Here is a 17543-nt window from a genome sequence, read left to right on the forward strand (position 1 = left end):
ACAATAATTATTAGTAAAATTTGGAAGAAAATAGCATGTTTTGATAAACATACATAAAACAAACAAAACAATCGACTGAAACAACATACCAGAGGAAATAATAGCTATTGCATAGAACTGTATGTTACTTAAAATTGAATTTTAATAAAAGACAAAATATAAGAAAAAATATTTTAAATAAAGTAAAGTGTGCTTAAAGGGAATGTTTGCTAAAAATTATGCTAGGTAGTGGAGCTGAGGGTATCACAGTAACAAAAGTATTAACTTGCCTGCCGCAAAATGGAATAATCTTATTTTAAATTGGCCAGCCATAATTCAATATTAGGAAATGCCATTTTTATGATTTGACAAACATGTTTTTTTTGTTTTGTGGGGGGGGGGGGGGGGGGGGGGGGGTGAATCTGACAAATATCCATCTTTTCATTTCGGTCCATCAAGATCCTGGGTTCAATATTGGACACATTTGAGGTTACATTTGGAATTATTTAAAATGTCATTGTTGACAACTACCTATAAAACTAATACAAAGATAGATCCATGAATTGCGTGCAAATAAGGGGGGGGGGGGGGAGCCAGTAAATATTTTATATACATATATATTATTTATGCATGTTCAATTATTATAGCTAACAATAAATACACACGGAAATGTTTACCTGATTGTTCACATTAACTACAATCAATTAAATCACAAGTCTAAATTTTTTTAAATGCAAACGGAGATTATGCAGTTCATCCTGGTTATAGAAATGAAGAAAAGAAATTTTTTAAAAGAATATTACAAAAACTTCTTTATACAATGGACAAGAATAATGCCTTGTTTTTATAACATTAATATAGTAAAAAAATCTTTGACAGAGAAGTCCTGAGTGAATTTGTATTGGACATGATAGAAAAATGGAAGTTTGAACATGTGATATTTGTATGATGTCAATGGTTTTATGGGGCTGTGTACACACATTCCCCAGCAATGTATGTCGCCTTGACGTTTAAACTATCATCCAACATAATAAAGTCAGCATCTGTGCCAAAGTCCAATGTTCCTTTCTTGTCTTCAATCCCCATCAGTTGAGCTGGATGAAGAGAGGCTGCCTCTAAAGCTTTTTCAATGCCACAATCTTCAAAAAAGTGAATCAGGTAATAGTAAGAAAACAAATATTTGGTTTGTAACAGTTTTAATGCTTTAACAACCAGGTGTTATTATAATAGCATAAAGATTCTTTCAATGATTTTTTTTTAGATAATGTGAAATTGAAAGTCTGATATGTTTATTTGTGCATATTACTTCAATTTAATTAAAAAATTAAGTTTTAAAAAGTTTTTAAAATTGAACAATTTATGTTTTAGCCAGTTGTATAATTTATATTATGATCAAAATTGGTTAAGACCATATTTAATTAAAAGATACATTTTGTTTTAAGTATATAAGATTAAGATCCCATGCTGTTAGATAATTTCTGTCTTATAAAAAAATACTTTATAAAGATGTATTGACATTTACCTAAAACAATGATTCTTATGCAGATTATTATAATTAACATTACCTGTTTGTTTGGCAAATAACCTCACACAATGGTCTAATGTTGCAGTGCTAAAGGAAAAGAATTTTAAAAATTATTACAATGAAGTCATAAGTAAACAAAAATGTAAACTACATGATATTAAAAGAGTACAAATTAACATTATTTTTTAATGACAACTCATATGGTACATTGAGATTTGAATAATAGAATAATAACTCAAAGTTACTAAGTACTTGTGATTTTTGAACACTTATATATAAATCTATATAAAATTAAAATCTAATAAGCATCCTAGTTTTGGGGGACAGCATGGCTTAGCAGCAGAGAGCTCGACTCCTAATCCGAGAGTCTCAAGTTCGAATCCAGGTTCAAATTAGTGGAACGTCCCTGAGTCCATCCAGCTCTGATGGGTACCTAACTCACATTAGGTAAACAAAAGTAGCTGGGCATAATGCTGACCAAGCTATCCTTTCATATGCAGAGGTCTCTGAAGCAGATGAACTCTACATCATCTGCTCCATGTGTCTTGGGCACAAACGGGAAATGATGATGATCCTAGTTTTGTATTCTAAAAACTTACAAGCTTTAATTAGCTATGAACTAACCTGCCAGCTAATGTATTGGTCCCTTTGATGTAAGATCTCTTGCCCTCTACAACAATAGTTTGTTCACCAAAAGGGTAGGTACCATCAGGTAAGCCCATGGCTTGAATAGCATCTGTCACAAGCACTGTACCTAAATATACCAGGTTTTTTCTTCTTCAATACATTTGGATGTCTAAATTCAGTTTTATCACTTTTAGATTTTAATCCTTTTTATAATAAACACATCAGGGTTTTGGCAGAAAAAAAAACGATCATAAAAACAACTTACTTATCTATTTTCAGCTAAAATGGAGGAAACTCAAAGATAAACATGTGCTATTGATTTATAGCAATGTATGAGTTTAATGAAAACAAAGTTCAGATAGCACTATTTGCTGTATTGGGTTCTTAGAATTGTTAGCTGCCCTAGTATATTTTTTATAAAGGTCATATCATGAAAAATTATCATTATGGAAATGTAAGGTTATGTTTCATAAAAGCTTGTTTTTCTTTTATATGCTTAGTTTTTCAACCAGTTATTCCTTCATGGCTTCATCAGATATAACTGAATTGAAGATGTGAATTTCATTGTAAAATACCCAGTGGACATTGAAGGAAACACTTTGTGCTTCCTAATAAAACCTTTCAACAATTTAACAAACACTAAAGTTTAACCATTGAAGCTACTAAAAAAGACGTAGCTTGAGTTATTGATATTCAAAAACATAATGAAACAATTATATTTTGATGAACTACCTTGAGGGTGAACTCTGTGGGCTATACGAAGTGCTGCAGGGTGGGTGTGGATGCCGTCTGCAATAATACCATAAAACACTCTCCTGTTGCGAGGGAGTTTCTCGCTAGTTAGCAATCCAACAAGATGAGGATCACGATGATGAAACTGAAAACAAAAAAATTAATGTCAGGATTGTTTACTTATTTTCATATTCCCAATTTGTCTATTGTCAAATAAAAGAAGAAAAATATTTATTTTTAATAAATACTGGGGTGGGGGGTGCATGGTTAGGAGGGAGAGTATACCTTTGCTTACTCTAGAAGTTGAACTTTTTCAAGCATGCATATTTCTTTTTAGAAAAGAAAATACACAACTAAATTGTATAACCACAAAAAGAGTATTTGTCAAATATATTTGTAAGTACTTTTCATTTTTTCTCTGAGGTCATGTTAAGTGCCATTTTAGGATTAATTATTAATATTTTCACAACAGTTATCTGGCCAAGCAGTTCCTAAACTTTGGTTTAAAGATGCAAATCCACTGCTCTAAAAAGCATTTTATTTTACTCTTTCTTCACTCTTTATTCTGTCTGTTGTCAAGAACGTCATTATAGAGTCTAAGTATTTTGTTTATTATTTAGGTTATATATTTTGTGTTTATTTAATAAGCTGTGAAAAATCTCCAACAGAAAAAAAAAAAGCCTATATGCTAAACTGGGAATATACTTACTGGAAGCATAGCATTGAAAAGATGTGTTATAAATCTGGCACCTGATCTAACGGCTTCTTCTCCTTCAACCAAATTAGCATTTGAATGACCTGGAAAAATGTTTATTTAAATTTATTTTTTAAATTTTTTTTAAAGAAAACATACATTTTATTACATAGCATGAATGAACAAAGGGAATCTGAGAAGACAGAATTTAATTTTTCTAGAAGCTTCTAGATTCAAACAACTATTCCCATCTCAAAGAATTATATATTGTAAGATTTTTCGACTACTTTTTTTTTCTTAAGACTTGTATTAGTCAGAACATTTTATGCTCATATTTTGAGGTCTTCAACTTTAAGAAATGCATTTTTTTAGTATAATTTTATTAGGTTTTCATATCAACAAACTTTAACATACACTGATCTAATTCTTGTACCAGAATAAGAAAAAATCTAATCTGAACAACATCTGATTATATTATATCAACAATATAAACAAGGAAGACTCATATTTAGGCCTAAGGTGGACAATGAATAAAGATATAATTTACTAACCAACAGAAACAACAATTCCCCTTTTGCAGAATTCTTCTATCACTTCCATTGAGTTCTTTTTTTCTGGTGCCAAGGTAACTATTGCAATGTTGGTCAGATCTCCATAGGTCTCAAGAACATCTGAGAAGCCATTTTCATAATCTCTAACACACTGCTTAGGGTGGGCTCCTATTCTTTCCACACAGATGAAAGGTCCTTCCACATGTACACCTAAATGAATTAAAGTAATCAAATTATTAGCTTAACAATAAATTAAAACAATTAAAGTAAGTACTTTTTTTTCTTCAATTTATTTGACTAATACAAGTCTTTTTTGTTTGACACTACATCTTATGTCTAGATTGTTTTAAGATTCTAACTACATACTTGCCTTTAATGTAAAAATGGAAGGAGTTTCTAAAAAAAAATTCTAATCAAGCCAAATTTTGTTGTTTAAAGACAACTCTTTTGATGGATGATTCTGTTAGTAAAAAACCACCCAGAGTTACCTTTTAAAGATATGACAGTCAACAGTTTAATCTGCCAGATTAAGTTGATGTTACTGAGGGAACTTAAGACTGACCAGCTCAATTCTCAGAAATAAAGGGCATGCTACAAAGATTCCTGGCCCCCTTTAATACGTTAATGACATGATTTCCAGATAATTTTCTGATTTCATCATGAGCATAAAACTGCGTACACTGGCTTAAAAGTTCTTTGAACACTGTAATTTAAAGACACAGACCTACCTAGAACACCAGCTCCTTTCTTGCTGCCATTACATTTCTTGATACGTGGGAGAACCTAAAAGAGTAAAACAATTTTATACTAAAAAAAAATTGCCATTCCAAAATTGTGTACTTCCCTGATCGTAAAAAAAATACTTAAATCTGTCATTTGAATTCTAAATGAACCTTTGACTTGAAGAGCTACAATATAGATTGTAACTCCAGCTATTTTGTTGTACTCATTGCCTACATCTCAAACATAATAAAACTTTATTCAGAATATTTCTAAGAAACATAATCTGTGTGTAGGAAATTCAGCATGTTTCTTCAACTGAGGAACTCTTCCATTTAAAAAAATTAAATGGTGAGTAAAATAATTAGGCCCCTATAGCTACATTAACACTTTAAAAAAATCATCAAATCCCTTTGTATGTCTCATTAGTAAAGATAACTAACTAGGTATTTTTTTTAAATTACGCTTTAAGATCTAATAGTTCATGCGGCAGATGAAGAAGTGTTTTTCTGTTTCTTTGAACCAAACATATAAAGGGATTGTGTGGTCAGCATTATGTCCCCCTGTTCCCTATTTTGCTGTCTCTGTGCACATAAGAGCTACCATTCAACTACATCATTGCACTCAGTGCCCGCGCCAAGTTATTTAGCGCCCTAAGCAAAACTTATAAAAACAATTAATTAAAAATGACATATTAATTTATTATAAATTGCATAAACGTTAAATGTAGATATCAAAATCAAATTTTACTTTCCTCCTTCATCACAAAAGCTTGTACTAATTCCTCCCATTCCAGTGTAAAAGCATAATAACATTCTATTGAATGTCTATTTTACATAGCAGCTAATTAACTCTTATTTGGAAATCCTAATACTTAAATTTTATTCAAGGGAAATAACTTTCACAAGAATTGCTAAATTAACCAAATGTAACTAAGACAAGGTTGAAAAACACAATAAAACTCTTTAAATTTTAACTACATAATCATTATACCTATTTTTTTATATTAATTATGTAACCTTGTCAAAAGAATGTATTTTACAAATTGACTACTAAACTGTAGGTTGTTTGAAAGAATAAACACAGTAGCTTTATTATAACATACTTCTAGTCAATATCAATGACATATATTTTACTATGTTCTTAAAATCAGCTACGCGGAAGCCGCCAAACAACAGAGGTTGGTAACCAAACCTCCCATACCTCCAAACTCCAGCTCCCTAGAGCAAGAAGTACTCACCCTGAAACAAAAAGTAAAAGAACAGGAGGCTCAGATTACCTCCCTAAAGAAAATGGTGGAAGAGAAGGTGAGCCGGGAGACGGAAAAAATAGTTGAACTTAAAAAAGATCTACTAGAAATTGAGGCGCGCATCCACAAAGACGTCACCGAGATGGCAGACCTGAGAAAGTCAAATGAAGACACCCTACAAACAGTAAAAGAATTGTTCGCACAGGTCAAACAAACCCTCCGCCCCCAGGAGAGTGCAAATAAGTCATCCCCAGGAGAAATTCTTAGCAAAACCAGGGATAAACTTATGAGGGTCCCTGAAAGAAAAACCCCTGCCAGCAGTAAGGACAACAAATAAACAAGCTTAGCTACCAAATCAATAGTAAACCTCACACCACAAGAATGGCAGAAACAACAAAAATAATCCAATGGAACTGTAGGGGAATTAAACAGAACATACACTCCGTCATCCAAAAACACAACACAAACCACCCAATATTCGCCCTACAGGAAACACTGCTAAAACCTAAGGATAAGTTTAGATGTCCAGGTTACACAGTACTGAGGAACGACAGAACTGAAGATAAAGGAGGTGGGGTAGCTATCCTAGTACAGGAGAATAGTAACATAATAGACTGGGAAAGCTACAGAACGGAAAACCTAGAAGGAATCGAAGTAACTATAAAGTACAAAGAAGGACATCTCAAACTAATCAACCTGTACTGTCCAAAAGGGAAATTAAACGACACAGACCTCACACAAATAGAAAAAAGGTTGATCGATCAAACAATAATTGTCGGCGACTTCAATGCACACCACAATATGTGGGGGAGCAGGAAAAATACTTTAGCTGGGAAAAAACTGGTGGAATTCGCCGACAAAAATAGCCTCGCAATACTAAACGATGGTACATTAACCTGGGTCAGTCCAAAAATCGGCCAGGAAGACTCCGCCATAGACCTCTGTTTCACGACAGAGAATTGCCCTAACGCACAGTGGAGCGTAGAAGAGTCAAGCCCGACAGACCACCTACCCATTATAATTACCATCGAAGCCAGGCCCGTCAGAAGCTCAACCTGCTCCAAACCATCCTTCTCTTATAAAAAAGCAAACTGGCCGGCTTTCATCTCAGAGATCAAACATCTCCGCCTAGACAGTATCAAGGACAATGACGTCGATAAGTATGCCGAATCCCTAACCCACAACATCCTCAATATAGCCATAAAACACATCCCAAACAGAAATATGCCGGAATACCTAACCGGGTCACTGAGCCGCCACAGCAGCCCACCCAAAAATAGAAACCCAGTCCCCTGGTGGAACGAAAAGTGCCAACAGGCGGTGAATGCAACCAAAAAGTCCCTTAGAAAGTTCAGGAGAAACAAGACTAGGGAAAATAAGGAAACGTACAGAGCCAGTAGAAACGCAGCCAATGCTACCATCAGGGCGGAAAAAGAAACCCATTGGAGAAAATTTTGCCAATCTATAGGCCCATCCAGCCACATCACAGACATCTGGAGGAAGATGAAGGCTATACAAGGGACCTCAACAAAAAAAATAATGCCAGCCATAAAACGGCCCGAGCTTGCAACAACAGATAAAGAGAAGGCCGAAGTTCTAGCTAAACACTTCCACCAGGTTAGCTCAGACGAAAGCCTTGGTAAAGCCGAGACAGACAGAAGAGAAAGAATGAAAAATAACCTGGAGGACCGGAGCGCTCACACAGGCCACGCCGATTACCTCAACGCTCCAATGGAGGCGAGCGAGTTGACGAGATTCCTTCCATAATATTGTTGACATGGAATAAAAACGTGCTTTTTAGATTTAGACCGTAAAAAAAAAATAAAAAATAAAAACTTAAGCCTAAAATTAATTTAGAAATTTTATATTTTTAGAATAAATGCTATAAAAGTTGCAAATCCAGAGAACTTGAAAATAATTTGTTGAGTTTAAGGCTACATTTCTATTTATTTTCATCAAGCCTAAGTTAAAACCGGATGTTTCACTTTCGTAAGACAAATATTGATTGGCTGTACAGTAACTTAGTGATCGATAACTATTTGTTTACAAAACTTTGCAGATCAAGTTTTTAAATAACAATGCAAATTAAAAAGGCCCATGACCTAGTTTTCTATTTTTAGCTTATAATGTGTACAATAAAATCAATGTCGGCCTATCCAATAGCAGGATGCCATTGTTTATGTCGCCATTACACGTGAAAACCAAATTGTTTTGGCTTGTTTTTAAATTTTCAATTAGTTACCGAAAATTTTTAAAACATCAAATAGACCCAATCTTTAGTAAAGTCCGAAATAAACCAGACAGACAGGATTTTATAACCATATCAATTGTAACTACGCTGTGCCTGATTTTTAAACTAATTTATACACCTCTCAAATACCTTTGAGAGTTTTCTCGCTCGTGTCCATTACAGTACAAGAAATTAAAAACGCTATAAACAAAAAAAAGAACACTGCTTCAGGCACAGACATACTTAGCTATGAATTAATTAAAAAGCTGCCATTAGAAACAATTCTTATCATAGCCGACCTTTTTAACCTTATCTGGAGCTCAGGAAAAATCCCAGTAAAATGGAAACTAGCCACAATAATTCCCATCCTTAAACCAGATAAATCCCCACACGAAGCAGAGTCGTATCGGCCCATATCCCTGACGTCTCATCTAGGAAAAGTTCTGGAAACAGTTGTCAACACAAGACTAAACTTCTTCCTAGAAAAAAATAATTTACTGAGTCTTAACCAGTCAGGCTTCAGAAAAAATCGAAGTACAGTGGACCAGATACTTCGACTGGAAAGCGACGTCAAGGCTGCCACCAAAAAAAGGGAACACACAGTAGCCATTTTTCTCGACGTGGCCAAAGCCTACGACACCTGCTGGACATGGGCGATAACCCACAAAATTAAAAAATTAGGAATAGGAGGCCCCCTACTTAGTTATATAACAGACTTTCTATCAGACAGAATGATGCAGGTCAGGGTAAACGACCAATATTCCAACACATACAAGCTAGAAAATGGAATACCCCAGGGATCGGTCATTGCCCCCACACTGTTCTCCATCATGGTGAACGACCTAGATAGTGAATTCACGGACGTAAAGAACTCCCTGTCCCAATATGCTGACGACTCCTCCACATGGCGGTCAGGCAAGTCCATTACGAAAATTAAAAGGGAGTTACAGGCTCAGTTGGATAAAATGATGGAGTGGATGAACCAATGGGGTTTCAAGATAAACGCATCCAAAACGGTAGGAATGGTCTTCACTCACAAAAAATCACGCACCATCACCAAACAGGTCTCACTAAAAATTAACAATACAGTCATAAAAATAGCCCAGGCCACAAGGTTCCTAGGAGTCACTCTTGACCCCATGCTGACCTGGAACACACATATAGAAGGCATAGCACAAAGCTGCAAGGGTATGCTCAATATGATGAGATACCTAAAAGGTCACAGCTGGGGTGCCAGGACTGAGTGCCTGTTAACCTTCTACAAATCATTTGTAAGGGGCAAAATAGACTATGCCAGCATAGTCTATGACTCGGCCTCAAACTACACAAAAAAAACCCTCGACAAAATACAGAACCAGGCCCTTAACATAATTGCCGGTTGTAATAGTAGTACCTCCAAAGAAGCCCTAGAGGTCCTCCTGGGAGTAATCCCCCTCTCACTCCGCAGGAAGGAACTCAGGCTAAACTACTGGGCCAAAGTAAAACATCAAAACCACCCAACCTCAGCGGCCTTCCTACCAGTGCTACCCAGGGCATGGGGAATCCCCATTGGGAAATTCAGCCCCCCCGCCAGCTGGAAAACACCGGGGGAACTGGAATCCTGCAACCAAACCTCAATCGCGGATCAAAACTTAGTCATCCACAAACCTATAGTCCCCCCATGGGAACTGACATCCCCATCATTACACACAGACCTGCACAATCAGATAAATAAAAAAGAGGACCCAGTAATGGCCCGTATTGAGGCTTCAAATGAGATAGAAAGGATAACAACCAATAGCCTAACCATCTACACAGACGGATCGAAAATAAACGAGAAAGTGGGAGCAGGGTTCCACATCCCCCACCTCAACCACTCCAAAAGCTTTAGGTTGACAGACGGCGCCTCCATTTTCACTGCCGAACTAACGGCCATCCTTATGGCCCTCGAGTACGCCCCAACAACCCCACATACCAGCATCAGCATATTATCAGACTCCCTGTCAGCATTACAGGCCATTAAAGGGGGAGAATGCTGCAGGGACGACATTGCAGAAGAAATTCTTCATAAATGCTCCGAGTGGAAACAAAGGGGTCGCTCGGTGCAAATGATCTGGATTCCCTCCCATATCGGCATACAAGGTAACGAGTATGCCGACAAAGCTGCTAAAAAGGGAGTGGAATCCAGAGCTATTGTGAAAACGGGAATAGGCTATTCCGAAATGAAGGCTACTATAAAGAAACAAATAAAAGAAGAATGGATTCAAAAATGGAACGCAAGCGACAAGGGTAGGCATGCCCACAACATACTACGTCCACCCGACGGGAGACTGCAAGTTACAGAAGACCAACGGCCACCCATTAATAAAAAAATTACAAGGCTGCGTCTAGGTTCAGCCTCCTTCATTCACACAAAGAAATGGTGCCACACCTGCAATGAAATAAACACAATAGACCACTACCTAATACACTGTAAGGCATACAACAATCAAAGAAAAGAACTCATCAACTACTTCCAGATAAACAAAAACACATTACTAACAACAGAAACATTACTGGCTATGGACGCCCCATCCACTCTGCTTAGCCTGGTAAAAAAATATGTGCACAAAACCGAAGAATCAGTCTAATAAGCTGTAAAGATAAAATAATATTCACCCAATAACAAAATACAAATCCCGCACAATAAAAAAACTACACCCAAAAATGAAAGGAAAACAAATGAAACCAAACTGTATATACACAAAAACCACGAACTAACCACCAAAAATAGTCTGCGATATAAACGTAAGTTTGAAAGCGGACTTTAAACCCCAAAACAACAACAACAACAACTATGTTCTTCCCAAAATAGCCATAAAAGTACTTACTTTTGGATCCCCAAAATAAATATACAATTAAAAAAAAATCAAATACAGGTACTGTTTAAGAAATTGCAATAAATGTTTAAATATTAAAAAATAATAATATGAAAATAGAAAGTGTATGGTTAGTTATAACTTCCAGCCTATATAAATAATATAATACCATGTATATTTATACAAAATAATATAGACTCCTAAAAAAACTCAAGATTTTTCAGCTAAAAGATGCCTTTTTTGAAGTGCGTTCCATCCTGAATTGAAATCATCTAACTTACGTTAAACTCGACCAGTCGATATACTCAAACTCTAATACATTCACAACTCATATCAATACTCCCAACCAACAACGATTTAACTGGACCTTCTAATATAAGATAACAGTCAACACACTTTGATACCTTAATATCGCAAGGGCCGATACTCCCGGACTCCAGAACAACGATACTTCATCACCTACATTTTCATTTCTCTACTACACAACTACACAACAACTGCCAAATAAAAAATACGATACCTTGAACACCCCGTCATTACATTAGATTTCTAATTCAAAATATCAGAGAAAATGAGACTTACAAGCTCTATTAAAAACCAAAATTGCACGTGTTTTGGAACGCCCTGTCATGCCCTGGAGCGTTCACTAAATCAACAGCCATAAATGTTCGAAATTTAAATTACAGACTTATTTAATCTTTTTCTACATCAATTATGTGAAACCAAAATAAAAAGGCAAAGTGACTGGTAAAAAGCGCCCCGACTTTTCCAAATTAGATAGGTGAGGTGCATTTTCACCAACGCGAATAAATGTAGGCCTATATTGGCCTAATTTGGAGGTGGGGGTGCAAAATTAATAGTTCGTCCCGGGCACCGAAATAGATTGCTACACCTTTGTATATTACCTTTTCTTTAGTTTATAAAAGATAATCAAAGTTATTAATTATTAAGTACTTTTCGATTATTGCGATTACACATTTTTGCACCCACTTAAGGATGGCGCCCCAGGCGACCACCTAGTTCTCCTTATAGGTAGCGCCGGCCCTGATTGCACAGCTAAAGGCAGAGCAATACCTTCTAAATGTTCTATAACAATGTGAAATATTTCTAAATACAAATCTTGGCCTACAAACCTTATGATAAAAATCTGGAGGAGATGTAATGATAGTTGGGCAGAAAGAAGTGACCCCTTGTGATAAGAGGCCATGAGCAACTTTCTCAATTCCTTCTTCTAGGTTTACATCAGTGGAAAAGTCATACCCATATCCACCTAGGATCAGAGAGAATAAACAAAGGGGACATTACTTCCAATTACATTCATGTATTTAAAAAACAAAAATCAATCTTTCAATGAAAGAATTATTGGTTTGGATGAGTTGTCGCTTTAAGTGGAATATACCTGGTTGAGTGGTCAAACACCAGGTGGCTAACCCAATAGTCTCTAGCAGAGGCGTAGCGAGGGGGGACGGGGGGGGTGCTGACCGCACCGGGTGACACCATTTAGGGGGGTGACACCAAGGCAAAAAATAGTAAAATATATAGAGAAAAATTTGAGGGGGGGGGTGCAAATTGAAAGTTTGAGGGGGGGGGGGGGCCTGCAAATCAAAAGTTCGAGGGGGGGGGGGGGGTGTAAATCAAAAGTTTGAAGGAGGGGTGCAAATCAACAGTTTGAGGGGGGTGCAAATCAGAAATTGAAAGTTTGTCCCCAGGAAGAGTCGCTACGCATGACGCATCTGGTAAGGTCCCTGGGCTTGGGTATACAGTCATGACGCATCTGGTAAGGTCCCTGGGCTTGGGTATACAGTATGTTCTAGAATTCTTTCAACTTTGTTTAGTCCTTGCCTTGAGTATGGTAAAATAAATATATATAGTGGCTGGAGAAGAACGGTTGGAGGCGAAAGCAGCTGGGCACACATGGGCACAGACAAAGGGGGCAGCCCAAAACCGAGTCCGATGGAGATGTGTGGTTGCAGCCCTTTGCTCCCCAGGGGCCACAAAGGAATGATGATGATGATGATGATGGGCATAGTGCAGAACACCAATTCCCTTCATATGCAAAGATCAGATAAACCGATGAACTCACCTACTATATTGACCATCAGTATAATTTAAAATATTTTTTTTTACTCTTTAAAAAATAAAAAGTAAAAGTAAGTGCTTCATTTTATGCCTTTTATCATGCAGGGCGGATAAAATGGAATTCATCTGTTTCAGTGACTCAGCACATAAATGGATAGTGTAATGAGTTCAATATTCAGCCACCATTACTATCTATGGTTGAGCTATGGGACATCATACAGACTCAACAAGTCCAAGATTTGAAACTCAAGACTTTATAGTTAGCAGTCATGTGCTACACTGGCCGAACATGCAGTCTCTTCTTTATAAAAATAGGCAATAGAAAAATCCATGTATAATACTCACCGTTCAACTGCACATCAATAAATCCAGGTGAGATTATCATGTTCTTGCAATCTATCTTCTTATCAGCGTTGACTTTTTCTACATAGAAAAGAATTTCCGGATCCATGATTTTCCCATCTCTGATCCACAAATCCTCTCTGATTATTTTGCCTCCTCTTAAAATGTGACAGTTGGTGTATTGGTAGAGGTACCCGGCACTAGTTGGTGATGACTGTGACATGATTACACCTGGGGTACACACACATACACAAATTAATCACAAAACAAAAGCCATGAAAAAATTAACTTTAAAAGTCTTTTTTTTTCCAGCCATATTTCTGATCACATTTAAATCAATGCCCCAACACTCCAACATTTAGTATTTAATGTGTTTGTTTGTCCTTTATGCATTGCTGCATCTTTCAGCCATAAAACTTTCGGAGCTATTGAGAATGCTCCTAAGAAGGTTTCTGCAAAAGAAAATTTTTAATTTCAGAGCGGCGGCACACCAGCACTTCCAGGGGGGGGGGGGGCACTAGAAACTTTTGGGGTGGGGCGGAGACTAGTAAAAGTATATGCTTACTATATAAATTCCATCTCGTTCGGGGGGGTGGGGGTGGTTGACTTTCTTCGGGTAGCCTCCCCGAAGAGATGCCTGGAAGAAACTCTTCCCAGGCTCCCTAGTGAGCATTATGGCGCCTATGTTAATTTTTTAAATGTGATACACGCCCTGGGCTCCCCAGTGAGCACCATGATGCAGGACTGTTACGCTAGTATGTAATAAAATGTAATATATTGAATATTGCAGCACAGAATACAGAGTTGCTGAGTTTTACCTTTTAGTAGTTACTTAGTTACACTTAGTACTAGTTACTAGTAGTTAGTTAGTAGTTGTAGAAAGTTTACTAGAAAGGGTCACAAGAGTGTGACAAGGTCATTTATTACATTTAACATTACATTTCTATTGAAAAATTGAATAATTAATAAGTACTCTTCTCTAGTCTAGAGCTTAAGTCTAGAACCGTAGAGTCGAAACTTTCTTGAGAAATAAAATAAAAATAATAAAATTATTAAAAATATTTTTAAAATCCTAGATCTAGAGTCTAGATCTAGATCTACACTAGATCTAGAATTCTAGTCTAGATCTAGGCCTAAAACTAAAAAAACCAATTAGACTCTATATATTTAGAATTTATTAATATTATTCAATAGCAAAATGCACACGTACTAGATTATTAATTTATTTTTTTTGGCGAATGCTTTTCTTGACCTAGACTGAATGATAAGTTGCACTAAGACAAGTAAATCTAGACTAGTAATCTCTTATCAGATCTTTACACAGAACTTGATCCAGATCTAGTTCTCTTGCTGGTATTGTTTATCACTGGATTGTGTGTCACATGATCTCTAAATATAGAATTGAAGGTAATTGAAAAGGAATTATTTTAACTATTTACAGTTACTTCCCCTTACTTTTCTGTCAAGAAAAAACGATCGATTATCGAATCGATAGTGATTCAAGTAGACTTCTAGTTAGATCTAGATTCTAGATCTCTAGATCCTAACTGATTTTATCGCCCTAGCTAGAATCTAGTGCCCAAGTACTTAGTGAAGTTAGAATCTAGTGACTAGTAGATACTAGAATCTAGTAGAGTAGTATTATTATTACACCAACTGACCTGATGCTTCTTTCTGACCTACTGTAGTACTGAAGCAGGGCACACACTAACCACTAACCGTACGCCCGCACTAACGGATCAGTTGTTGTTTTTTTTTACAGTCATTGAAACACGCATCACAGTAACAGCTTCATTATCTCTAAGATCTAGACTCTATGTATATTTTACGAAGCCATTTGTGTAATCTGCTGGCTATAACTAAAAGCTGCTGTGTAGCTGCTAGAGCTAGATCTAGAATGAGTCAAATTAGGCCAAATGTTTTCATCAGCAGACGTATTCCAGAGAAAGGGAAAGCTATGCTTGCTGCAGAATGCGATATTACAACTTGGGATTCAGACGAACCAGCTCCACGAAAACTTTATTTGCAATCCGTTGCAGGCGTTGATGGCCTTTTGTGTTTGCTTACCGATAGCATCGACTCGGAGTTGTTAGATAGGGCAGGTGATGTAGGATATTAAAATTCTTATTAAATGAATATTCATTATTTCTTTAACTGGGGGGGGGGGATTAGAGGAAAGAATGTCCTCACAACCCCCCCCCCCCCCTTGATGAAATAGAAATCTATATTTCTATAGGCCTATTAACTTAATGAGTTTATATTAGTTTATATTGTATAGTATAGGATCTAGGCCTATAAAAAATATAGGCCTATGTAATAAAATGTATGTAAAACAAACCATGGTTATCTAACTTGAGCATTGGAGCAGGAATAACTTTTTTAAATTATTGGAGCTTAATTATAAATGTATTTATAAATAAAAAATCTGGTACTACTTCAAGGTCCAGGCCTACTTTATTCATAAACCAAACATAGAAAATTAGCATTTTACTTTGTTGGAGTTGAGTTCAAGCCATAACATATCTGCTCCACTACCTTAAAAGAAAAGTAACAATCACTAGAATCTATTAGCTAGCAATGATTTTAGTTGGGACATCATACTTGTAATTTTCTTATCCACAGGACCAAGTCTTAAAGTCATCTCTACCATGTCTGTTGGGTTTGACCATATCGATTTAAAAGAATGTGCAAAGCGAAATATACTTGTTGGGTACACACCAGGAATTTTGACTAATGCCACTGCAGAACTTACTGTTGGTTTGCTACTTGCAGCTTCACGGAGATTCAAAGAAGGTTAATTTAAAAGTTATTACTTCTGGTGCATATGGTTTTTTCAATGCCATCCCCAACTCCTCCAGAGTTTTAGTTTTAAATAGAAGCAGCACACATCACTGCTATATGGTTTCAGGTACTTATAAATTTGCCATTTTTACATATACTATAGCAATCTTTAAATACTTCAAGATAATAAATGTTTTAATAAATCTAGTATATGCGTACAATAAAAATATTTTTTTTTCAATTTCATTGTTAGAATCAACACCTATCAATCTAAAATTGTAGTTTACATTTCAAGTTGGTTAAATCATATTTATTAAACTTTTCCATAGGTATGCATGCGGTAGAAAGTGGAGAATGGGGTGCCTGGAAACCCATGTGGCTTTGTGGTCCTGGTTTGGATGGAGCAACTGTCGGCATTGTGGGTCTAGGAAGAATCGGCATTGCGGTCGCCAAGTGCTTGAAGCCGTTTGGTGTGGCTAGAATTCTATACAGTGGTAGGTCAGAAAAATCTGAAGCTGAAGAAGCAAATGCACAATATACAAGCTTCGACGAACTTCTTACAAAGTCTGACTTTGTTATAGCATGTTGTGCACTGACCCCTGAAACAAAAGAAATGTTCAACGCTGCAGCTTTTAAAAAAATGAAAAACACAGCGGTTTTTGTAAACAGCAGCAGAGGGGGCATTGTCAATCAGAAAGATCTGTATGAGGCTTTAAAATCTGGAGAAATCGGAGCAGCGGGATTGGATGTTACCTCACCAGAACCTTTGCCTACTAATAGTCCTTTACTGAAGCTGAAAAACTGTATTGTACTACCACACATTGCCAGTGCAACACACAGTACAAGGGAGGCAATGGCTGTGCTTGCTGCAAGAAATCTATTGGCTGGGTTGAAAGGGGAACCTATGCCTAGCCAGCTTAAATAGGATTTTATAAAACTAGTATTAAATTAATAAATCAAATTGTGCATTGAAAGGTAGATTATAGGAAAACAAACAATGGGCATTAGTAGGATACTTTTCATCTGTTTATGCATCATTTATACTCAATATTGTTGCAAAAGAAACTGGATGTTGTCCAGTATTGTAAAAACTATAAATAGACAAGTACAAATAGACCAGGATATTTTATAAAGTAAGTATAAAAGTAGTTGAGAGCACTTAAAAATTTTTTTTTTTTAAATTTCACGTTAATTTAA

General features: G+C 36.3%; 2 protein-coding genes across 7 annotated transcripts; one reads left to right on the plus strand and one right to left on the minus strand.

The window, feature by feature from the left end:
- Positions 1–399: 399 nt before the first annotated feature.
- LOC131951073 (N-acetylglucosamine-6-phosphate deacetylase) lies at positions 400–15239 on the minus strand. Of its 4 annotated transcripts, none has more exons than XM_059313346.1 (10): positions 15227–15239; positions 13569–13796; positions 12278–12414; positions 4837–4891; positions 4109–4318; positions 3573–3661; positions 2864–3008; positions 2129–2258; positions 1545–1591; positions 400–1118 (listed from the first exon to the last, which is right to left on the minus strand). In XM_059313346.1, the coding sequence occupies exons 2-10, from the start codon at positions 13786–13788 to the stop codon at positions 940–942; spliced, it is 1212 nt and encodes a 403-aa protein (XP_059169329.1). In that variant the 5' UTR covers positions 13789–13796; positions 15227–15239; the 3' UTR covers positions 400–939. The 4 variants fall into 4 exon arrangements, with proteins under 4 accessions (XP_059169329.1, XP_059169328.1, XP_059169326.1 ...); XM_059313345.1 differs by lacking the exon at positions 15227–15239 and adding an exon at positions 15021–15046; XM_059313343.1 differs by lacking the exon at positions 15227–15239 and adding an exon at positions 14776–14939.
- On the plus strand, positions 15028–17531 carry LOC131951074 (glyoxylate reductase/hydroxypyruvate reductase). Of its 3 annotated transcripts, none has more exons than XM_059313348.1 (4): positions 15028–15347; positions 15495–15667; positions 16188–16358; positions 16676–17531. In XM_059313348.1, the coding sequence occupies exons 2-4, from the start codon at positions 15523–15525 to the stop codon at positions 17269–17271; spliced, it is 912 nt and encodes a 303-aa protein (XP_059169331.1). In that variant the 5' UTR covers positions 15028–15347; positions 15495–15522; the 3' UTR covers positions 17272–17531. The 3 variants fall into 3 exon arrangements, with proteins under 3 accessions (XP_059169331.1, XP_059169332.1, XP_059169330.1); XM_059313349.1 differs by having other exon boundaries at positions 15028–15148; XM_059313347.1 differs by having other exon boundaries at positions 15028–15667.
- Positions 17532–17543: the final 12 nt, after the last annotated feature.

The sequence above is a fragment of the Physella acuta genome, unplaced genomic scaffold (assembly GCF_028476545.2).
Source record: "Physella acuta isolate Inbredline_101_S28 unplaced genomic scaffold, ASM2847654v3 ptg000797l, whole genome shotgun sequence".
Classification (NCBI taxonomy): domain Eukaryota; kingdom Metazoa; phylum Mollusca; class Gastropoda; family Physidae; genus Physella; species Physella acuta.